The following is a 24,455-nucleotide window of genomic DNA, read 5'->3' on the forward strand; positions in this document are numbered from 1 at the left end:
GAGAAACCTTGTTCCACGGGGTCTAACAGTTGTGAGGCATAAGCCACTGGTCGTAGCTGCTCGTGCCGTTCCTGAAGGAGCACGGCCGAGAGGGTCAGATCTGTGATAGCTACCTCAATTACATAGGGGGCTAGCGGGTCTGGAACTTGTAGCGCGGGTGCTGCGCTAAAGGCTTTCTTTAACTCTTCCACAGTCTCTGTATGCTGCGGAAGCCATTCCCAAGGGGCTCCTTAAGGAGGTCTGATAGTGGGGCTGCCTTTGTCGCAAAACCATCGATATGGTTCCGACAATACCCAACCAGTCCTAAAAACGACCGGAGGGCTGAAACATTTTGGGGAAGGGGCAATTTGACGAGCGAGTCAATTCTTTTGAACTCGATCTCGCGTTTGCCGTGTGTGATGATTGTACCCAAATACATCACTTTATTCTCCAATAGTTGGGCCTTTCTGGGGTTAACTTTACATCTGATTGAGTTCAGAAGTGCCAGGAGTTCAGACAGAAGCGCGATGTGCTCTGCCTTGGTGTCTGTCTGCAGTAATAGGTCGTCCACATACTGTACCCGACATTTGGGTCGGGAAAATTTTGCTAGTCCATTTGCCAGCTGTCGGTGGAAAATGGAGGGGGAATTGTGGAATCCTTGTGGGAGGCATGTCAACGTGTACTGCTGTCCTTTGAATGTGAAGGCAAATTTGTACTGGCACACCTTTGCCAATGGGATTGACCAAAAGCCGTTGCTAATGTCCAATACCGTGAAATATTTGGAGTGGAGTCCCTGTTTGAGCATGGTCTCGGGACTTGTTGCTACCGTGGGGGCTACTGCTGGGGTAACTTTGTTGAGTTCCCGATAATCAATGGTCAGACGCCATGATCCGTTGGGCTTGCTCACTGGCCAAATAGGGCCATTATTAGTCGAGGCTACTGTCCTAAGTACACCCTGCTCTAATAAGCTCTCTATAACTTTTTCAATTTCTCCCTCTGCTTCTAGGGGAAATCTGTACTGTCTCTGTGGTCTCGGGTCAGGTCCAGTAATTTGAACTTGTCCAGTCATTCTGCCACAGTCGTGCCGGTGACTGGCAAATGCGGTCCTGTGCTTATTCAAAACTGCCCTAACCTGTTTATCCGTGCTAAGCGTGGTCGGGTCAAAACAATAGTCGCCTACCGCGCTAATCCTGTTAGCGTACTCTCCTACTGTGAGCATTGCGGGTGCTCTGTCTGATTTCGCCATTCGCCAGACACACTGATTTACTGGGTCGAACGACAGGCTGTGGGCATTCATAAAGTCAATGCCTAGAATGTGTTCTGCTGTGCGGGGCAGATTAACTAAAACAACGGGGTGTCTGGTGGAGATATTCCATAGTTGGATGGGTACAGGGGCTGTAATGTGTCCCTGCTGTGAGTGACCTTTAAAGACGCTGAGTGTAATTGTGGCTGTAGTGGGCCACGTGTCTGCCTGTGGTGTAGTGGAGGAATTAATGGTCGTGCGGGACCCTCCTGTGTCCCAGAGTAATTCTATGGGCTTTCCCCGAATTTTCGCTGTGACCACCGGTCTTCCGGATCGGTCCCAGAGGGTGTCACAGACCCAGGTGGGGGAGCCCGAACACCGTCAGTCCGTTCCGTCCACATTGGTCTGTCCTGACTGCGTCCCTATGCTATGGATAGGCTTAGCTTTGTTCCTGTTTAGAGTGCCTGTCTGCTGGCCTCTCTGAGATTTCTGCGGGGCGTTGCATTCCCTAGCAAAATGCCCTAACTGTCCGCAGTTATAACACTCCTGTGACTTCTGTGGGGGGCTGTTCTTTCCCTCATTTACCCATGCGGGGTTTTGGTGCGCTCTCACTGCCTGAATATCTGCTGCAGCCTGAGCTTCTTCGGGGTTCTTTACAGTTACCTTGCCGTGGACAGATTGCTCCCAAGACAATCTTTTCAATATCCATTTTTCATTATGGGCCTCTTCTGAGGGGTCATAATTGGAGCAGACATTCTGTCCTGCATCTGTGGCGTGGGAGATGATTGTGCGGGTCCATTTAACTATATTATCTCGGGTTAAATGTGCGCGGTCTAAATCACCAAAAACGGCAGTGAGATGAATCCACAGCCTTCCTGCGAATGCTGTGGGGTGCTCGGTCCTTTTCTGCCTACACTTATTTAGGCCTTTGACTGGGTCTCCTCTGTAGTACACTATCGCGTCTAAAATAGCTGCATGCATCTCTTCTAGGGTGCCTCCTCCAACGTTCCGTGGGTCGGGGAGGGCTGCTACTACCGATTAGTCTAAACTCAAAACTGTGAGCTTAATCTGCTCTCACTCATCCAGGCCGTACATGGTCGCCTGCTGTTTCACTCGTGCGAAGAATCGGTGGGGGTCTGCAGTGGGGAGGAACGGGGTGATTTTCTCACACGCGTCCCTTAGTTGTGTTACGGTTAAGGGGGTATGTGACCTCGGGTGCGCCTTCTGCAGTTGCTTTTCTTTGGGTGGTGACTGGGTTCATTGGTGCGGGTGCTATCTGATCGGTGGGGGGTTGGGGCGCTTTCCTTTTCTGTTGCACTGCTTGCGCACATGTTCCCTGACCATATCGCTGCGCTGTTTCACTTAATTACTGCCAATCTGGGGCATTTTCTTCTTCTAACTGTGTCACAAATGTCTCTTGGAAGCCATTCTGCACAGAAAGCAGAGTTTGCAGCTGCGCAATCTGCTTCCTACATTTCGCGGTCTACAGTGCTTTGCCTTTGTTCGGTGGTGGCAGCATGGAGTGCCCTTAAAGCTGCTTTTAGGTCGCTACACTGCTTTAGTGTCTCTACCTGCTTTTCTGACTCTTCTCTTACCAAGACTGCACGCTGCACATCTTGATAGGCCTTTTCATATTGAACTTGGGAACTGCTCAGATGGGCTAGATAAGACTGATGTGCCCTCTTGGCATCATCCACCTCTCTATCCTTATCTGCCAGTCGTTGTCTCAATCCTAAATTCTCCTTTACGATGTCCCTGACATCCACTTTGCTCATTCTGTTCTTCTCCTTTAACTCTGCTCGGAGCGTCCTGACGACCTCTTCTGTGCCTCGCAATTGTGCCAAGCAGGACACAATTGCCATCGGCTTATGGGCTTTACCTAAACTTTTCTTGTGAATTTCACTCAGGTTCTCCCACCAAGAATGTTTGAGGTGAGGGACACCGTCAGTGTCCCTGCTGATTCTCCTCCTGCAGAATGTTTGAGGTGAGGGACACCGTCAGTGTCCCTGCTGATTTCATCTGTGGGAAGTGCACCCAACTCCAGCTCCTCAAAAACCGTGTTAGGGACCTGGAGCTTGAGCTGGATGAACTTCGGATCATTCGGGAGGCAGAGGGGGTCATAGATAGGAGCTTCAGGGAAGTAGTTATACCAAAGACTGGAGATAGATGGGTAACTGTAAGAGGGACTGGGAAGAAGCAGTCAGTGCAGGGACCCCCTGCGGTCGTTCCCCTGAGTAACAAGTATACCGTTTTGGATACTTGTGGGGGGGGGGACTTACCAGGGGTAAGCCATGGGGTACGGGCCTCTGGCACGGAGTCTGTCCCTGTTGCTCAGAAGGGAAGGGGGGGAAAGGAGTAGAACATTAGTAATTGGGGACTCAATAGTCAGGGGCACAGATAGGAGATTTTGTAGGAGCGAGAGAGACTCACGTTTGGTATGTTGCCTCCCAGGTGCAAGGGTACGTGATGTCTCGGATCGTATTTTCCGGGTCCTTATGGGGGAGGGGGAGCAGCCCCAAGTCGTAGTCCACATTGGCACTAACGACATAGGTAGGAAAGGGGACAAGGATGTCAGGCAGGCCTTTAGGGAGCTAGGATGGAAGCTCAGAGCGAGAACAAACAGAGTTGTTATCTCTGGGTTGTTGCCCGTGCCACGTGATAGTGAGATGAGGAATAGGGAGAGAGAGCAATTAAACACGTGGCTACAGGGATGGTGCAGGCGGGAGGGATTCAGATTTCTGGATAACTGGGGCTCTTTCTGGGGAAGGTGGGACCTCTATAGACAGGAAGGTCTACATCTGAACCTGAGGGGCACCAATAACCTGGGGGGGTGATTTGTTAGTGCTCTTTGGGGGGGTTTAAACTAATTCAGCAGGGGCATGGGAACCTGGATTGTAGTTTTGGTGTACGGGTGATTGAGAGTATAGAGGTCAGGAGCACAGATTTGACTTCGCAGGAGGGTGCCAGTGTTCAGGTAGGTGGTTTGAAGTGTGTCTACTTCAATGCCAGGAGTATACGAAATAAGGTAGGGGAACTGGCAGCATGGGTTGGGACCTGGGACTTCGATGTTGTGGCCATTTCAGAGACATGGATAGAGCAGGGACAGGAATGGTTGTTGCAGGTTCCGGGGTTTAGGTGTTTTAGTAAGCTCAGAGAAGGGGGCAAAAGAGGGGGAGGTGTGGCGCTGCTAGTCAAGGACAGTATTACGGTGGCGGAAAGGATGCTAGATGGGGACTCTTCTTGCGAGGTAGTATGGGCTGAGGTTAGAAACAGGAAAGGAGAGGTCACCCTGTTGGGAGTTTTCTATAGGCCACCTAATAGTTCGAGGGATGTAGAGGAAAGGATGGCGAAGATGATTCTGGAAAAGAGCGAAAGTAACAGGGTAGTTGTTATGGGAGACTTTAACTTTCCAAATATTGACTGGAAAAGATATAGTTCGAGTACATTAGATGGGTCGTTCTTTGTACAATGTGTGCAGGAGGGTTTCCTGACACAATATGTTGACAGGCCAACAAGAGGCGAGGCCACATTGGATTTGGTTTTGGGTAATGAACCAGGCCAGGTGTTAGATCTGGAGGTAGGTGAGCACTTTGGAAACAGTGACCACAATTCGGTGACCTTTACGTTAGTGATGGAAAGTGATAAGTATACCCCGCAGGGCAAGAGTTATAGCTGGGGGAAGGGCAATTATGATGCCATTAGACATGACTTAGGATGTGTAGGTTGGAGAAGTAAGCTGCAAGGGTTGGGCACACTGGATATGTGGAGCTTGTTCAAGATCAGCTATTGCGTGTTCTTGATAAGTACGTACCAGTCAGGCAGGGAAGAAGGGGTCGAGCGAGGGAACCGTGGTTTGCCAAAGAAGTGGAATCTCTTGTTAAGAGGAAGAAGGAGGCCTATGTGAAGATGAGGCGTGAAGTTTCAGTTGGGGCGCTTGATAGTTACAAGGAAGCGAGGAAGGATCTAAAGAGAGAGCTAAGACGAGCAAGGAGGGGACATGAGAAGTCTTTGGCAGGTAAGATCAAGGAAAACCCAAAAGCTTTCTATAGGTATGTCAGGAATAAAAGAATGACTAGGGTAAGAGTAGGGCCAGTCAAGGACAGTGGTGGGAAGTTGTGTGTGGAGGCTGAGGAGATAAGCGAGATACTAAATGAATACTTTTCGTCAGTATTCACTCAGGAAAAAGATAATGTTGTGGAGGAGAATGCTGAGACCCAGGTTATTAGAATATATGGCATTGAGGTGCGTAGGGAAGAAGTGTTGGCAATTCTGGACAAGGTGAAAATAGATAAGTCCCCGGGGCCTGATGGGATTTATCCTAGGATTCTCTGGGAAGCCAGGGAAGAGATTGCTGAGCCTTTGGCTTTGATTTGTATGTCATCATTGGCTACAGGAATAGTGCCAGAGGACTGGAGGATAGCAAATATGGTCCCTTTGTTCAAGACGGGGATTAGAGATAACCCCGTTAACTATAGGCCGGTGAGCCTCACGTCTGTTATGGGTAAAGTCTTGGAGAGGATTATAAGAGATACAATTTATAATCATCTAGATAGGAATAATATGATTAGGGATAGTCAGCATGGTTTTGTGAAGGGTAGGTCATGCCTCACAAACCTTATCGAGTTCTTTGAGAAGGTGACTGAACAGGTAGACGAGGGTAGAGCAGTTGATGTGGTGTATATGGATTTCAGTAAAGCGTTTGATAAGGTTCCCCACGGTCGGCTATTGCAGAAAATACGGAGGCTGGGGATTGAGGGTGATTTAGAGATGTGGATCAGAAATTGGCTAGTTGAAAGAAGACAGAGGGTGGTGGTTGATGGCAAATGTTCAGAATGGAGTTCAGTTACGAGTGGCGTACCACAAGGATCTGTTCTGGGGCCGGTGCTGTTTGTCATTTTTATAAATGACCTAGAGGAGGGCACAGAAGGTTGGGTGAGTAAATTTGCAGACGACACTAAAGTCGGTGGAGTTGTAGACAGTGTGGAAGGATGTTGCAGGTTACAGAGGGACATAGATAAGCTGCAGAACTGGGCTGAGAGGTGGCAAATGGAGTTTAATGTGGAGAAGTGTGAGGTGATTCACTTTGGAAAGAATAACAGGAATGCAGAATATTTGGCTAATGGTAAAATTCTTAGCAGTGTGGATGAGCAGAGGGATCTCGGTGTCCATGTACATAGATCCCTGAAAGTTGCCACCCAGGTTGATAGGGTTGTGAAGAAGGCCTATGGTGTGTTGGCCTTTATTGGTAGAGGGATTGAGTTCCGGAGCCATGAGGTCATGTTGCAGCTGTACAAAACTCTGGTACGGCCGCATTTGGAGTATTGCGTACAGTTCTGGTCGCCTCATTATCGGAAGGATGTGGAAGCTTTGGAACGGGTGCAGAGGAGATTTACCAGGATGTTGCCTGGTATGGAGGGAAAATCTTATGAGGAAAGGCTGATGGACTTGAGGTTGTTTTCGTTAGAGAGAAGAAGGTTAAGAGGTGACTTAATAGAGGCATACAAAATGATCAGAGGGTTAGTGAGAGCCTTCTCCCGCGGATGGAGGTGGCTAGCACGAGGGGACATAGCCTTAAATTGAGGGGTAATAGATATAGGACAGACGTCAGAGGTGGGTTTTTTACGCAAAGAGTGGTGAGGCCGTGGAATGCCCTACCTGCAACAGTCGTGAACTCGCCAACATTGAGGGCATTTAAAAGTTTATTGGATAAGCATATGGATGATAATGGCATAGTGTAGGTTAGATAGCCTTTAGTTTTTGACTTCCCATGTCGGTGCAACATCGTGGGCCGAAGGGCCTGTACTGCGCTGTATCGTTCCATGTTCTATGTTCTAAGTATGCCCTATACTCCCGGGACCTGTCTCCTCACTCACACAAAACTCACTCCAAAGGGGCCATCCTTTCCCTTTGAGGTACTTCCTGAGTTCCAGCTCCCACACGGGACACTGACCTTCTCTGCTACTGTTGGTCGCTGCGACCACGAACTGCTCTGGGTTCATGAGGCGTTCCATTGCCTGCATGGCCATTTCTTTTTCTCCTATGCTCTCTTTTAATTTGGAACGAGGGATAATAAGGCAATGCTTATAAAATACGGGTACGGCTTTCGCTATGTTCCGACTTATAAAACTCCCAACAGTTTGTCGCAACAAAAATCTCTCGGTTTTACCTTACAACCCTGTTAGTTACGCATGCAAAAACACACTTCCGAATTAGGAGTATTGGTTTAAACTATTTGAACACTTGTGGTTTTTCCATATCTCAATTGCATTTCAGATTCAAATTTCTGGGTTCTCTCGGAGTGGGGTGGGGGGGGGGGGGGGGGGGGGGCACTTCTAATCGAGTCACGTCGGATGTCGCCACTAAATGTTGCTCGTTCTGGGTGAGTGTGCTTAACACTCAATTTGGCTCTGTTTCGTTACTTAGCTTTGGAGTCGCCAGGTATCGTTAAGATACCGCCACGAGTTTCAAGGTCAAGTTCAAAGCAATAAGACCATACATCAATTAGTAAGTTCAAACAAGACACGTTTATTATATTACAGTAATCTACTAATCATGCATATAAACTATAAGACTAGGCTAATCCTACCACTACTAGGCCAAATACTTATCTGGATAAGGGGACTGCCGGATCAGGGAACAACAGCTTCGAGCTTTGTCCAGGTTCCGCAGGCTTCCAGTGGTTTTGGTCTAAAGGGGTCAGGAGTGTCTATTCCCGTAGCATGCGTTGTGACTTACTTGCTGGCGGCTTCTGCCCAGACCTCTCCTGCACAATGTTCTTCTGCTGCAACGGTGTTCTGCTGGGAGAGCTAGCTGGTCAAGGAGAGGCTGACAGAGAGAGAAAGCTGGGGTCGGGGTCTCTGCTTTATACTCCTCTCAGGGTCTTGTGCCCGCCTGGGCGGACCTTCTATACTCTTGTAATCGATTGGGTCTCCTCCCAATCGATTGATTTGAATACCCCAATAGCGGGACAGTTTCTCGATCACTGGGGTGGTTCTTGGGGCTCATTGTTTTGGGCTTCTTTGACGCCGAAATGTCTGGCCTTCCATCCATCGATTAGTGTTAACTTGTGTCTTTTGTGTCTGGGGATCGCCCGGTATTGCCTCATTAATATGCTAACTGTTTATTTTCATAGCGCTGTCTGGTTTCAGCAACAGCCAAACTGGTTTCTGTAGCAGTCCAAATATACAAGCACTCTGCAAGCTGCTTGCTTTTTACAACCTGTCCAATCTTCCCCGCATTCCTTGCAATCTTCCATTGTGTGTTTGGGCAGTGGTCACCCCAGGTGGCTACAAGCTTCATACTCTATTTTCAAAGCCCTTATCCACCTATCAAAATTATCTGCTTGATCCTTTCAAACTCCATGTATGTTTGACCGAATTATTTCCTTAAATGTCTAAACCTTTGTCTGTGGGCTTCAGGCACTAGTTCATATGCAGCTCAGATGGATTTTTTCACCTCCTCATACGTCCCAGATACCTCCTCCGATAATGATGGAAACACTTCACTAGCCCTACCTATCAGCTTTGTTTGAATCAGTAATACCCACATGTCCTGTGGCCATTTCATTTGTTTAGCCACCTTCCAAATGAAATGAAAAAGGCTTCTACCTCCTTCTCGTCAAGCTTTGGCAATGCTTGGACATATTTCAATAGATTCCCACCAAGCCTTCGACTTTGACACTCTTTCTCACTGTCCTCATCACAATCATCCAACTGTATGTTTCTCTTTACGTCTGCCAATTTTAACGGACTGTAATGTTTCATGGCCATTTTCTGAAGTTCAAACTCTCTCTATCTTTTTCCCTGATCTGTATCTCCCTTTCTCTTTCTTTTTGTTCTGCTGGGGCGATGCTTTCTTTTCTCCCTTCTTCTCTCTCCTTTTCTTTTTTCTCTCACTCTTTTTTTTTCCTCTCTCTCTCTCTTTCTTTTTCCTCTCTGTCTCTTTCTTTTTCCTCTCTATCTCTTTCTCTCTCTTTTTCTCTCTCTCATATTCAAGCTGCTTTAACTCTTTCTCATGTTCCATTTGTTTAATTTGTAACTGAATTTTTGCCATTTCCAGTGGGTCAAACTGTATCTCAAGCAACTTTAAATGCTTAGCCACCGCCATAATTACCTCATCTTTTTGCATTTTGCCAGGTAATGTTAACTGCAATGTCTGCTTTTAGTCTATGTCCGTAAGGTACTGCGTGTGACCGTCTCCACCCCCAATAACTTAATAGCCTCTGAAAAAGCCATTGTCCACAACACCCTCCCCACTTCAACTGGAATACCACACCTGAAAATCAACCACACCATGCTCATCCCTCACTGTCTTTAAGTTCACTAAGCCAATCCAATAGATAGACTTTTATGCCGGACGAGGTATTATCATAACTACCAGCATCACAAGGGTTAATGTAGTACCATCAATAGCCACTGGAGGGAGCTGCAGCTACTACTACAGTAGTCCCCCGTTATACCGCGCTCCGCAATACCGCGGTTCGCGATATACGGCGGGGGGCGGGGGGGGGCTTATGGACCCCAACTGTCAGCTTCCCTCTCCGGATCAAAGTGAGCCGGCCGCTGAAATTGACACTGCCGGCTGATTGGAGGGAGAGAGCAGCTGGCAGTGTCAATTTCAGCGGCCGGCTCACTTTGATCCGGAGAGGGAAGCTGCTCTCTCACTGAAACAATCAGCCGGCCGCTGAAATTGACACTGCCGGCTGCTCTCTCCCTCCAATCCAACTTTTAAGTTTTAATGTTTCTGATTGGAGGGAGAGAGCAGCCGGCAGTGTCAACTTCAGCGGCCGGCTGATTGTTTCAGTGAGAGAGCAGCCTCCCTCTCCGGATCAAAGTGAGCCGGCCGCTGAAATTGACACTGCCGGCTGATTGGAGGGAGAGAGCAGAGAACACAGGAGGAGGTCATACGGGCCTCTGCAAGACCAGCATGGTCTCACATCGCCCCTCCCCTCTGTAGCCCTGTATTCTAAAATTAACCCCCATCGTGGATATCCGCGGCTCGGGTGCAACGCGGGTGGCTGTCTTGGACCCCAACACCCGCGTTATAAAGGGGGACTACTGTATAAAAGAAGTAATGCTAGAGCTTGGGGGAGGAGTAAGCAGAGATAGCTAGTGAAGGTCATCAGAGCAGTTAGTGTGAGAAGGTTAGATTAAAATTATACCTGTGAATGAGATTAGCAGTAAGTGAGTGTAGTTAGATGTTATTGATCAATTCTGTATTCCAGTAAGGATTAAATGTTGAAACCCAGTTTAGCAGTGTGAATACAATCTTAGCTTTGTTTAAGTAAAAGCTATTCTGTGGTCTTTGTGGAACACTATGCAATCCATCCTAAATAAACAACACAAAGAACACCACACCCCTCTCTGCTCCATTATAATTGTTTGCAATCCAATTTTCTCCCCACCCCTTAATTTCATATTTCTTTTAATATAAATTTAGAGTACCCAATTCATTTTTTTTCCAATTAAGGGGCAATTTGTGTGTGGCCAATGCACCTACCGCACATCTTTGGGTTATGGGGGCGAAACCCACGCAAACACGGGGAGAATGTGCAAACTCCACACGGACAGTGACCCAGAGCTGGGATCGAACCTGGGGCCTCAGCGCTAATTTCATATTATTGCATGCAGCTTGTCGGTGGTCCATCACATTGAGTAATAGAATGGTGGGCGGAATTCACGATATTATTCAGGTCGTTTGGAAATTCCCATTTTAAATCAGACATCTCAGCAAAGCACGGTAGCACAGTGGTTAGCACTGTTGCTTCACAGCGGCAGGGACTCAGGTTCGATTCCACGCTTGGGTAACTGTGCAAAGTTTGCACGTTCTCCCATGTCTTTGTGGGTTCCCTCCGGGTGCTCCGGTTTCCTCCCACAAGTCCCGAAAGACGTGCTGTTATGTGATTTGGACATTGTAAATTCTCCCTCTGTACCCGAACAGGCTCTGGAGTGTGGCGACTAGGGGATTTTCACAGTAACTTCATTACAGTCTTAATGTAAGCCTATTTGTGACACGAATAAAGATTATATAGAAAGGGAGGGAGAATTGAAAGCCATGCACTCTTCTACCTCTCACAGATACCTGGAAGTAAGTTTCTTGGGCTTTTACACAGCGTTTGAAGTGTAGATGTGGGAGAATCAAATAGGAAAAAGCAAATACAACAGTCTCAAGATGTTCAACACAAGAGGATCTGGTACTGGGCACGAATTATCAGATCCCACAGCGCCTGGACTTGCTATATATGTTCACTGACTTTTAGAGTTGCTCTGCTTCGAGCAGATGCCAGAATGTGGTGACTAGGGCTTTTCACAGTAACTTCATTAAAGCCTACTTGTGACAATAAGCGATTAGTATTATTATTAATTTCATCTTCCTTTGGGATCTTAACACGAGTAAGCGCTAGTTCCTGTCAGTTTAGTTGGGTGCTGGGATACGTTTGTGTTCCTCATTGGTTCACCATTGAGTGTGTATATTGTGTTCAAATGTTCAATTGATTGGTGTTTGAATTTGTGTGTCTGTTGACTGTTCAATGTGCTGTGTTCTGTTAGTCAAGCCGGTGAGCTACAGAGAAAGAGAAACAAAGCAAACAGTAAGCTAGTGGCTGTACAGATTTAAAATCTTTGTTATAAAGGTCCCGCTCATACATAGAACCGAGTGGGTTCTGTCTGAGGTAACATGGCCCAGATTCTTTGCTATCCGGATCGTCAGGATTTGAGCTAAATTGCAAGATACTGTCAGGACACTGCTGAGGTCCTAACGCATGCACATGTGCTGAAATTGCCTGGTAAGTTTGAACTTCCGATGGGATGATTTCTGCTGCCCAGGACACTCTGCGAATGTCTCTGGCATTGAGCTCAACGTCAGAGACTTGGACCAGATACACCGGACTTAGCTGGATACTTAGCCTGGAAATGTTTGGCTGGTTAATACCCAGTCGAATTAGAGATTAGGCAGCATAACTGAACTGAGCACCACAACTGACTCCTTAATCACTCCTCCCAACCTGACCTGACCCCCAACTATCGTCTCACCTGACCACTCACTCACCCCTCACTTTACTCTCTTCACCCACCTTACCCACTCATCATTGACCCACGCATTCAATCATTATCCCACTGAAAATTTGGATATTTAAAAACTTAACCCGAAGAAGGCAACTTGTCATGAAAAAGGAGCATGCCCACTTGCTGTCTGACTTTTCTTGTGCATATTCTCCATGTGGATATCTGCACTTACTTCTCGATGCTTCAGCTGGTTTGGAAATTCTGGCTGAAACATTCGCAAAATGTTCTGGGTGCAGAAATCTTCACGGGCAGCGACAATGACAGCAACTCTTGCGTAGTGGACTTAGGCCTATGGTCATGCACTCTGAGTCTGAAAAAAACTCTGAATTCCATGTCTTTGAATCCAAAATTCAGTGAATCCCATATGATTACCTCCAAGTTGTTTATAGCAGAATCGCCTGTCATTTTTGATGACAGTAACAGCCTCTCATTGTCACCATTTGTTACTCTGCAGGTTGTACATGGACAGCTAATATGTGAAGCTATTATTGGTAAGCAGTCTGGCAAGGACAGAATAATGAGAGTGAATGTACACTGCGAGTTCATTGCCCCCATCCTAGAACTTTCACCAAAGCTGCTGAACTTCCGAGTTGAGAAGGTAACTGAAATTAAATGTATTTACTGCATGTGCTTTTCTAACCACCAAGTGTGAGATATAAAATAAATAAGTTTCAGTTTCTCTGTGTTGTTTTCTGATCTGTATATAATGTTATGATTTTGCAGTGAGCTCCTTTTGACAGAATCATTCTGTTGTCTAGGATTTGTTCATTGTTCTAAGATAGCATAAAAGCAATATTCTAGATATTTGATTTTGCATGCATAATCAGCAATGCTTTTGTATGAGTTAATTACAAATCAGGGAGGAGAATAAGTAAACCTTGTTATTTATGTGGAGGGCCTACCTCACCTGCAATGCTTCTTTGTAATTCTAGTAGACTTGAGTTACTTTAGAAATCTGAATAATTTTTCTCCACCAACCCAATCTAAGTAAAACATTGGAACCAATGAACGAGCAGGCGATATTTGGTCAAAAGATAGGTCCATGGTGATGACGTTTCTGGACGAGTAATCCAGAGGCCCAGGCTAATATTCAGTGGACGTGGGTTCAAATCCCACCACAGCAGCTGGTGGAATTTGAATTCAATTAGTAAATCTAGAATATAAAGCCAGTCTCGGTAATAGTAGCCATGAAAATATCGTCAATTGTCATAAAATGCCAACTGATTCACTGATGTCCTTCAGGGAAGGAAATTTATGGTCCTTACCTAACCTGGCCTACTTGTGACTCCAGACCTACTGAGGAGGGCATGCCAGGAGAAGCACCAGGCATACGTAAAAATTAGGTGTCAACCTGGTGAAGCAACAACACAGGACTACTTACATGCCAATTAATGGAAGCAGCATTCACTAGAAAGAGCTACGAGATTCCACAACCAATGAAACATATCAAAACTCTACAGTCCTGCCACACATCCAGTCGTGAATGGTGGTGGACAATTAAACAACTAACAGCAGGGGCAGCAGGGTAGCATGGTGGTTAGCATAAATGCTTCACAGCTCCAGGGTCCCAGGTTCGATTCCTGGCTGGGTCATTGTCTGTGTGGAGTCTGCACGTCCTCCCCCTGTGTGCGTGGGTTTCCTCCGGGTGCTCCGGTTTCCTCCCACAGTCCAAAGATGTGCGGGTTAGGTGGATTGGCCATGCTAAATTGCCCGTAGTGTCCTAATAAAAGTAAGGTTAAGGGGGGGTTGTTGGGTTACGGGTATAGGGTGGATACGTGGGTTTGAGTAGGGTGATCATGGCTCGGCACAACATTGAGGGCTGAAGGGCCTGTTCTGTGCTGTACTGTTCTATGTTCTATGTTCTAATAGGAGGAAGCTCCACAAATATCCCCAGCCTCAACGATGACAGAGGCCAGAACATCAGTGCAAGATGCAAGGCTGAAGCATTTGTCACCATCTTCAGCCAGAATTGCGAGTGGATGATCTATCTTGCTCTCTCCCTGAGGTTCTCAGCATCACAGATGCCGATCTTCAACCGATTTGATTAATTCCAAGTGATATCGAGAAACAATTGAATAATAATGATAATAATACAAATTATTGTCACAGGGAGGCAAACATTAACACTGCAATGAAGTTACTGTGAAAAGCCCCTAGTCACCACATTCGGGCACCTGTTCGGGTACAGGGAGGGAGAATTCAGAATGTCCAAATGACCTAATAGCACATCTTTCGGGACTTGTAGGCGGAAACAGGAGCATCTGTACGAAACTCATGCAGACGCAGGGAAAACGTGCAGACTCCGCACACACAATGACCCAAGCCGGAAATGAACCTGGATGCCGGGAATCAAATTCACTGGATACAGCAAAGGCTATGGCCCCTGACAATATTCCAGCAATAAACTTGTGCTCCAAAACTATCTGCGCTCCTAGCATTGTTCAAGAATGACTACAATCCTGGCATCTAACTGGCATTTTGCAAAAATTGTCTGAGTATGTCCTGTCCACAAAAAGCAGGACAAATCCAACCTGGCCAATTACTGCTCCATTAGCCTCATCTTGATCATTAGCAAAATGATGACACTTAATCTGGGTTCCACCAGGGCCACTCAGCACCTGACCTCACCACAATGATGGTCCCAACATTGACAAAAGAGTTGTACTCAAGAGGTGTGGTGAGACTGACAGCCCTTGACATCAAGGCAGTGTCTGATTAAGTGCGGCATCAAGGAGTCCCAGCAAAATTGGAGTCTCTGAGAATCAGGGGGAAAGGTCTCCACTGTTTGGAACCATACCTAGCAGAAAAGAAGATGGTTGTGGTTGTTGTTCTTGGAGGTCAATCATCTCAGTCCCAGGACATTGCTGCAGGAGTTCCTCAGTATAGTGTCCTAGGCCCAAACATCTTCAGCAGCTCCATCAGTGACCATCCCAACTTCCGGTGAAGACAATGTGCTGAGCAGTCGCACATTAGGTGGCTCTCCTCCCGTGAACCCAAAAAACACCCACTTTTTAACATAATTTGCCAAAAAAATGCAGCAATCCATTCCCCAACCTTAATAGGAGTGAAGAAGGAAGAAAGTGAGAAAAATATAAGCAAAAATGCCGGAAGGAAGCCAAACTAGAGGTTGAACAGAGACCAGGAGTAGAAAGGGCCAGAGTTGAACACACTCAAATTCGCGAACCGCCACACGAGGTGGCAGAGCGCAGGTTTCGCCAAACAAAAAGAGCAGGACAGACAGGAACAAATCCCTCCTGCACCAGGGGGGATCTGGAAGGTATCCTTCGCTGAGGAACTGAAAGGAACTAGGGCAGCACCATTGCTTAATAGACTGCACCAGCAGGAGATAAAGATGGAGGTAAAAGTGGAAGTAAAAGAAGCTGCGGTGAAGACAGCGGTGGCCGAGACCCTGGCTCAAATACAGCTCACCCTGAGCAGAGCGGAGAAGAGACTGGAAGCCCAAGAGGCGATCATCGAAGAGTTGGAAAAGGCCGCAACTGACCAGAGTGATCGGATCGTGGCACTGGAGAAGGAGGTGCTGAGGTTGGTCACGACGCAAGGCAGCCTGAAGGGCAAAGTAGAAGATCACGGATTTGTGAGGGGTACGTCTTGCCTTACAGTCTTATTGACTTCTTTGAGGAGGTGACCAAGCATGTGGATGAAGGTAAAGCAGTGGATGTAGTGTACATGGATTTTAGTAAGGCATTTGATAAGGTTCCCCATGGTAGGCTTATGCAGAAAATAAGGAGGCATGGGATAGTGGGAAATTTGGCCAGTTGGATAACGAACTGGCTAACCAATAGAAGTCAGAGAGTGGTGGTGGATGGCAAATATTCAGGCTGGAGCCCAGTTACCAGTGGTGTACCGCAGGGATCAGTTCTGGGTCCTCTGCTGTTTGTGATTTTCATTAATGACTTGGATGAGGGAGTTGAAGGGCGGGTCAGTAAATTTGCAGATGATACGAAGATTGGTGGAGTTGTGGAGAGTGAGGAGGGCTGTTGTTGGCTGCAAAGCGACATAGATAGGATGCAGAGCTGGTCTGAGAAGTGGCAGATGGAGTTTAACCCTGACAAATATGAATGTGGAATACAGGGCTAACGGTAGGGTTCTTGGCAATGTAGAGGAGCAGAGAGATCTTGGGGTCTATGTTCATAGATCTTTTAAAGTTGCCACTCAAGTGGATAGAGCTATGAAGAAGGCCTATGGTGTGCTAGCGTTCATTAGCAGAGAAATTGAGTTTAAGAGTCGTGAGGTGATGATACAGCTGTACAAAACCTTGGTAAGGCCACATTTGGAGTACTGTGTGTAGTTCTGGTCACCTCATTTTAGGAAGGATGTGGAAGCTTTGGAAAAGGTGCAAAGGAGATTTACCAGGATGTTGCCTGTAATAGAGAGTAGGTCTTACGAGGAAAGGTTGAGGGTGCTAGGCCTTTTTGCATTAGAACGGAGAAGGATGAGGGGTGACTTGATAGAGGTTTTTAAGATGATCAGGGGAATAGATAGAGTAGACAGTCAGAGACTTTTTTCCCGGGTGGAACAAACCATTACAAGGGGACATAAATTTAAGGTGAATGATGGAAGATATAGGGGGAATGTCAGAGGAAGGTTCTTTACCCAGAGAGTAGTGGGGGCATGGAATGCACTGCCTGTGGAGGTAGTTGAGTCAGAAACATTAGGGACCTTCAAGCGGTTATTGGATAGGTACATGGATTATGGTAGAATAATGGGGTGTAGATTAATTTGTTCTTAAGTGCAGCACGGTAGCATTGTGGATGGCACAATTGGTTCGCAGTTCCGGGGTCCCGGGTTCGATTCCGGCTTGGGTCGCTGTCTGTGTGGAGTCTGCACATCCTCCCCATGTGTGCGTGGGTTTCCTCCGGGTGCTCTGGTTTCCTCCTACAGTCCAGAGATGTGCAGGTTGGGTGGATAGGCCATGATAAATTGCCCTTAGATTATCATAGAATTTTGGACACTATGATTAACCGAGGACAAAAGTTCGGCACAACATCGTGGGCCGAAGGGCCTGTTCTGTGCTGTATTTCTCTATATCAAGAGAACTGCTCGAGCAAAACTTTTGGATTGTGGTCCTACCAGAGGGGATCGAAGGCAGGGACCCCATGGTATACGAGACCGAGATGCTGGGTGACTTAGTGGGGAGGGAAACTTTCCCCAACCCACCAGAAATGGACAGGGCACACCGGTCGCTGTGCCCGAAACCCAAAGCAGGGGAGCAGTAATAGGGGAGCAGTAACCGAGAGCAGTAATAGCCAAACTGCACAGGTACCAGGACCGAGAAATAATCCTGCGCTGGGCCAGACAGGCCAAGAACTGCAGCTGGGAAGGACAGAATATTGTATATATACCAGGACATTGAGGCAGACCTGGCCAGGGAATGGGCTGAGTTCAATCGGGCAAAAGCAGCCCTGTATAAGAATGGCGTACGCTTTGGTATGCTGTACCCAGCGAAGCTTGGTCACACAGCAAGGCAAAGAACATTTCTTCACCTCCCGCCAAGGCAAGAAAATCTGTTGTGGGATGCGGACTGGAACAGTGACAGCAGGGGAAGAAATAAAGGGCCCCTAGCAAGGAGCAACAGTATGCTGATGAGAAGTCAAAATTAATAAGAAACAATACCATCAAGGATGAAATCTTACAGAAGATATTGAAATATCTCACTGAGGGATGGCCAAAAGGATCCTGTTTCAAATAGTATAACATTATAGCAGCGGTAAGTGCTGCAATGTTTTGGGCCCCGTATCTAAGGAAGGATGTACTTGCCTTCGAAAGAGGATGTTCAGAAGAATGATCCCTGGAATGAAGACCTTGTCGTATGAGGAACGGTTGAGGACTCTGGGTCTTACACGTTGGAGTTTAGAAGGATGAGGGGGATCTTATTGAAACTTACAGGATACTGTATGGCCTGGATAGAGTGGATGTGGAGAGGGCAGCATGGTGGTTAGCACAATTGCTTCACAGCTCCTGGGTCCCAGGTTCGATTCCTGGCTTGGTTCACTCTCTGTGCGGAGTCTGCACATTCTCCCCGTGTGTGCGTGGGTTTCCTCCGGGTGCTCCGGTTTCCTTCCACAGTCCAAAGATGTGCAGATTAGGTGGATTGGTCATGCTAAAAAATTGCCCTTAGGGTCCAAAATTGCCCTTAGTGTTGGGTCGGGTTACTGGGTTATGGGGATAGGTTGGAGGTGTGGGATTGGGTAGGGTGCTCTTTCAAAGAGCCGGTGCAGACCCGATGGGCTGAATGGCCTCCTTCTGCACTGTAAATTCTATGATAAATTCTATGATAAGGATGTTTCCATTTGTAGGAAAAACTAGAAGCAGAGACACAATCTCAGACTGAAGGGACGATCCTTTAAAACAGATGAGGAGGAATTTCTTCAGCCAGAGGGTGGTGAATCTATGGAACTCTTTGTCACAGAAGTCTGTAGAGACCAAATCACTGAGTGTCTTTCAGACAGAGATAGATAGGTTTTTGATCAAAAAGGGGATCAGGGGTTATGCGAAGAAGGCAAGAGAATGGGGATGAGAAAAATATCAGCCATGATTGAATGGCCGAGCAGACTTGATGGGCTGAGTGGCCTAATTCTGCTTATAGTCTTAAGGGTTTTTGCTAAGGCAAGATTGTGATACCTCAATCTTTAAGGTCCATGATTCTTAAATAGATTCATGAAGAGCACTTAGGCATAGAATAGTATAATTTGGGGCCTCACGGTAGCATGGTGGTTAGCATCAATGCTTCACAGCTCCAGGGTCCCAGGTTCAATTCCCGGCTGGGTCACTGTCTGTGTGGAGTCTGCACGTCCTCCCTGTGTGTGCGTGGGTTTCCTCCGGGTGCTCCGGTTTCCTCCCACAGTCCAAAGATGTGCGGGTTAGGTGGATTGGCCATGCTAAATTGCCCGTAGTGTAAGGTTAATGGGGGGATTGTTGGGTTACGGGTTACATGGGTTTAAGTAGGGTGATCATTGCTCGGCACAACATCGAGGGCCGAAGGGCCTGTTCTGTGCTGTACTGTTCTATAAGTATAGATTCATGAAGAGCACTTCGGCATAGAATAGTATAAGTTAAGAGCCAGGAAACAGTATATTGGCCAGGCATCAATCAAGACATTCAAAGTCTGATAATAAACTGTGCAACTTGTCATAAATTTCAGTACAAACAACAGAAAGAACCAATGCAATTCGGCAAAATAATTACGACTCCATGGCAGAAAGTTGGAATGGATCTGTTCTATCTGGCAGGAAAAGAATACCTGTTAGTGTTCGACTATTTCTCCAACTTTCCGTAAGTGATACAACTAACAAACTCATCAGCTAGATGTGTAATCAAGGATACCAAAGACATTTTGCTCGCCATGGAATACCTCAAATTGTCATGGCAACAATTGCCCACGTTTTAGTAGTCATCACTGGACATAGCTATGATTTCCAACATATTACTTCTAGTCCTCTGATTCTGCAATCCAACGGGAAGGCTGAAAAAGCTGTTCACATTATGAAGCAGTGACTCAAGAAAGCTATGGATATCCAGGAAGATCCATACCTCGCGTTACTTAGCTATAGAGCAGCACCATTGCTTAATGGACTGTCACCATCACAGGGGTCGATGAATGAACAGCTCAGAATTGCCATACATTCCAAAGGAACCAAAGAATCGAAAACCTGTGAGGCAATTCACATTTTAAAAAAAGGAGGCAGAAGAGGTATTATGACAAATCCGCAAGAAATTTGCAACCATTAGCACAGAATGATACCATCAGGGTAGAAGATCCTAATGGAAAGGTATAGTTGAAGTGTGCAAAGGTAATACAATCATCAGGCCCTCAATCATATATCTTCATCATTGACGGCACGGTTCAAAGAAGAAACAGGAGAGCTTTGCTGAAGGCTCAGCAAACCTCTTTTTTAGAATTGCAGGATGACATTGAAAGTAATTTAAGGACAACTGAACACTAAGGACTACCTCAGCATACAGATACAGAACAAGCTGAAAGTGTACAGAACACAGAACACAGCAGGAGCTATCTTCAACAGCAGCTGACAATCAAACAAACTCACAAGTTTAACCAGTGCTCAGAAGGTTGAGAAGACACAGTGGAAAGCCAGACAGATTGAATTTGTGGTGGACTGTAAACATGTAAATAATCGAAAGCTGTATGCATATCATGTGTAATGTACAGTCAATTGAAATAATGCATGTGGAACTTCCAGTGACGGCCATGGAGGAGTTGGTCGCACATTTGATAGCTCCTGCCTGTGACGTACTTTTGGACCTTTTTCCCCCATTTTCTTCCGGACTTTATGGGATTAATCGGTGAAGAGTGAGACCGTAAGGAGAAATCCCCCTTCGGTGTATGGAGAATTGGACCGAAGTGGCCGTGTGAGAAGACACGATCCAATAAGGGAGACGCAAGTGGAGCTGGTAACACGGAACAAAATGGTGGGGCAACAGGGCAGTGAGGAGACGACACAGTGGTCGACGGATCACTTGCTGAGGTTTTTGCTGAGGATTGCTTCGCCAAGCTGAAGAAGGACACTCTGGACCCGATTAAGGCTTCGATTGATCAAGTGGTTCAGAATCAGGAAACTCACAGGAGAGCGATCAGGAAGAGGAACAAAAGTTGTCCGAGCACGAGGAATACATAACCGTGCTGGAAAACAGTGCAGGAGAAGCTGGAGGACCTGGAGAGTAGGTCCAGGAGGCAGAATCTCAGAATTGTTGGCCTCTCTGAAGGCAGTGAGCGTTCAGATGCGAGGGCTTATGTGACAGACATCGGCCCCTGGAATTGGATAGAGCGCACAGAGCCCTCGTGACGAAGTCCCGAGGGAACGAGACGCTGAGGGCCATGGTCGTATGTTTACACCGTTTCATGGACAAGGAACATGTTTTGCGGAGAAGGGAGAAAGAAAGAACGGAGCAGCAAGTGGGAGAACTGTGAGTTGCGCATCTATCAGGACCTGGGAGTGGATTTGGACAAGAGGCGAGCTGGGTTCAATCGGGCAAAAACGACCCTCTTTAAGAAGGGGGTGAAGTTCGGGATGCTGCACCCAGCCCGTCTGTGGGTCACACATAAAGAATGGGACTTCTTCTTTGAAACACCAGAATTTATTAAAGAAATGAAGCTGGAGGCGAATTAAAGACACTGAAGCCTTGGAGAAGTGCTGTGACGTCAATTTGTTGTGCTGGATTGTATGAATTTAAGTAGCGCTAAATTAAGTAACATAGTACAGTACAGTACAGAACAGGCCCTTCGGCCCTCGATGTTGTGCCGAGCAATGATCACCCTACTCAAACCCATGTATCCACCCTATACCCGTAACCCAACAACCCCCCCTTAACCTTACTTTTAGGACACTACGGGCAATTTAGCATGGCCAATCCACCTAACCCGCACATCTTTGGACTGTGGGAGAAAACCGGAGCACCCGGAGGAAACCCACGCACACACGGGGAGGACGTGCAGACTCCGCACAGACAGTGACCCAGCCGGGAATCGAACCTGGGACCCTGGAGCTGTGAAGCATTTATGCTAACCACCATGCTACCGTGCTGCCCCCAAATGGATTGAACTCCATCTGCCATTTCTCTGCCCAACTCTCCAATCTATCTATATTTTGCTGTATTCTCTGACAGTCCTCCTCGCTATCTGCAACTCCACCAATCTTAGTATCATCTGCAAACTTGCTAATCAGACCACCTATACCTTCGTCCAGATCATTTATTTATATCACAAATAACAGTGGTCCGAGCACGGATCCCTGTGGAACACCACTAGTCACCTTTCTCCATTTTGAGACACTCCCTTCTACCACTACTGTCTGTCTCCTGTTTATCCATCTAACTAGGACACCCTGAACCACATGCAACTTCACTTTTTCCATCAACCTGCCATGATCAATTTTATCAAACGCTTTACTGAAGTCCATGTATATGACAACTACAGCCCTTCCCTCATCAATTAACTTTGTCACTTCCTCAAAGAATTCTATTAGGCTTGTAAGACATGACCTTCCCTGCACAAAACCATGCTGCCTATCACTGATAAGTCTATTTTCTTCCACATGTGAATAGATCCTATCTCTTAGTATCTTCTCTAACAGTTTGCCTACCATTGACGTCAAGCTCACAGGTCTATAAGTCCCTGGGTTATCCCTGCTACCATACTTAAATAAAGGGACAACATGAGCAATTCTCCAGTCCTCCGGGACCTCACCCGTGCTCAAGGATGCTGCAAAGATATCTGTTAAGGCCCCAGCTATTTTGTCCCTCTCTTCCCTCAGTAAAGTGGGATAGATCCCATCCGGACCTGGGCTGTTTGTCCACCTGAATGACTTTTAGAATACCCAAAACCTCCCCCTTCCTTATGCCAGCTTGAACTAGAATATTTAAACATCCATCCCTAACCTCAACATCCGTCATGTCCCTCTCCTTGGTGAATACCGATGCAAAGTACTCATTAAGAATTTCACCCGTTTCCTCTGACTTCACGCATAAATTCCCTCTTTTGTCTTTGAGTGGGCCAATCCTTTCTCTAGTTACCCTCTTGCTCCTTATATACAAATAAAAGGCTTTGGGATTTTCCTTAACCCTGTTAGCCAAATATATTTCATGACCCCTTTTAGCCCTCTTTATTCCCAGGTACTAATCCAAGCCCTAAGTTCATCTGCCTTACCTGCTACACTTCTCGCATTAAAACAAATGCACCTCAGACCACCAGTCCCTTTGCATTCATCATCTCTTCCCTGTATACTCTTCCCCTTAGTCACAATGAGTTTATTTTCTAGTACCTTACTGGCTTTAGTTGCTTCCTAATCTTCTAACTTCCTAATCTGGTTCCCATCCCCCTGCCACATTTGTGGCATGGAAGCGGATGGAGGCGGCTTCCTGTAAAGACACTAAGGGGCAGCAGGGTAGCATGGTGGTTAGCATAAATGCTTCACAGCTCCAGGGTCCCAGGTTCGATTCCTGGCTGGGGCACTGTCTGTGTGGAGTCTGCACGTCCTCCCCCTGTGTGCGTGGGTTTCCTCCGGGTGCTCCGGTTTCCTCCCACAGTCCAAAGATGTGCGGGTTAGGTGGATTGGCCATGCTAAATTGCCCATAGTGTCCTAATAAAAAAAAAAAAGTAAGGTTAAGGGGGGGGTTGTTGGGTTACGGGTATAGGGTGGATACGTGGGTTTGAGTAGGGTGATCATGGCTCGGCACAACATTGAGGGCCGAAGGGCCTGTTCTGTGCTGTACTGTTCTATGTTCTATGTTTGGGGGCACTGGTAACGGCACCTCTGCCGTTCTCGCTGGCCCGATGCTCCACAAGTCTGGTGGTAGTGGTAGCTCTGAGGATCTGAGGGCAATGGAGGAGATATAAGAGAGTGGAGGGAGCATCGATTTGGACCCCGATTTATAATAACCACAGGTTTGTACCGGGTAGGCTAGACGGCGGGTTCCGGAGTTGGCAGAGGGCAGGAATTAGAAGGATGGGGGATCTATTTATAGATGGAAGCTTTCCCAGATTGAAAGCTTTGGAGGATACATTCAAATTGCCAGCAGGTAATGGTTTTAGGTATTTGCAGGTACGGGACTTCCTGAGAAAACAGGTGCCGGCATTTCCACTGCTGACGCCACAGGGGATAGAGGATAGAATAGTTTCCGGTACCTGTGTGGGAAAGGGGAAGGTATTGGATATCTACCAGGAGCTTTGGGAGGCTGAGGAACCCCTGGTGGAGGACCTTAAGGACAAGTGGGAGGACGCGCTAGCAGGAGAGATAGAGCTGGGTCTGTGGGCGGATGCCCAAGCAGGGTTAATACATCCTCATCATGTGCCATTAGCCTGATACAATTTAAGGTAGTCCACCGGGCACACATGACAGAGGCTAGGATGAGCAGGTTTTTTGGGGTAGAAGATAGGTGTGCGAGGTGCGTGGGAAGCCAGCAAATCATGTCCACATGTTTTCGGCATGTCTGAAGCTTAGAGGATTTTGGCAGGATTTTGCGAAGGCAATATCCATGATGCTAAAAACACGGGTGTTGCAGAGTCCGGAGGTAGCGATCTTTGGAGTATCGGAAGAGCCGGGAGTTCAGGGGGCGAAAGAGGCTGACGTCTTGGCCTTTGCCTCCCTGGTAGACCGGAGACGGATCTTGTTAATATCGGGACTCGAAGCCCCGAA

General features: G+C 47.0%; 1 protein-coding gene across 1 annotated transcript in view; it reads left to right on the forward strand.

Moving 5' to 3' along the window:
- Window positions 1-24,455, forward strand: part of hydin (HYDIN axonemal central pair apparatus protein) — a 1,231,368-nt gene that overhangs the window by 716,708 nt on the left and 490,205 nt on the right. The window contains exon 22 of the mRNA XM_038807144.1: window positions 12,740-12,883. Coding sequence (XP_038663072.1) covers window positions 12,740-12,883 — 144 coding nt within the window. The remainder of the gene's footprint in view (window positions 1-12,739; window positions 12,884-24,455) is intronic.

The sequence above is a fragment of the Scyliorhinus canicula genome, chromosome 9, assembly GCF_902713615.1.
Source record: "Scyliorhinus canicula chromosome 9, sScyCan1.1, whole genome shotgun sequence".
In the NCBI taxonomy this organism is placed as follows: domain Eukaryota; kingdom Metazoa; phylum Chordata; class Chondrichthyes; order Carcharhiniformes; family Scyliorhinidae; genus Scyliorhinus; species Scyliorhinus canicula.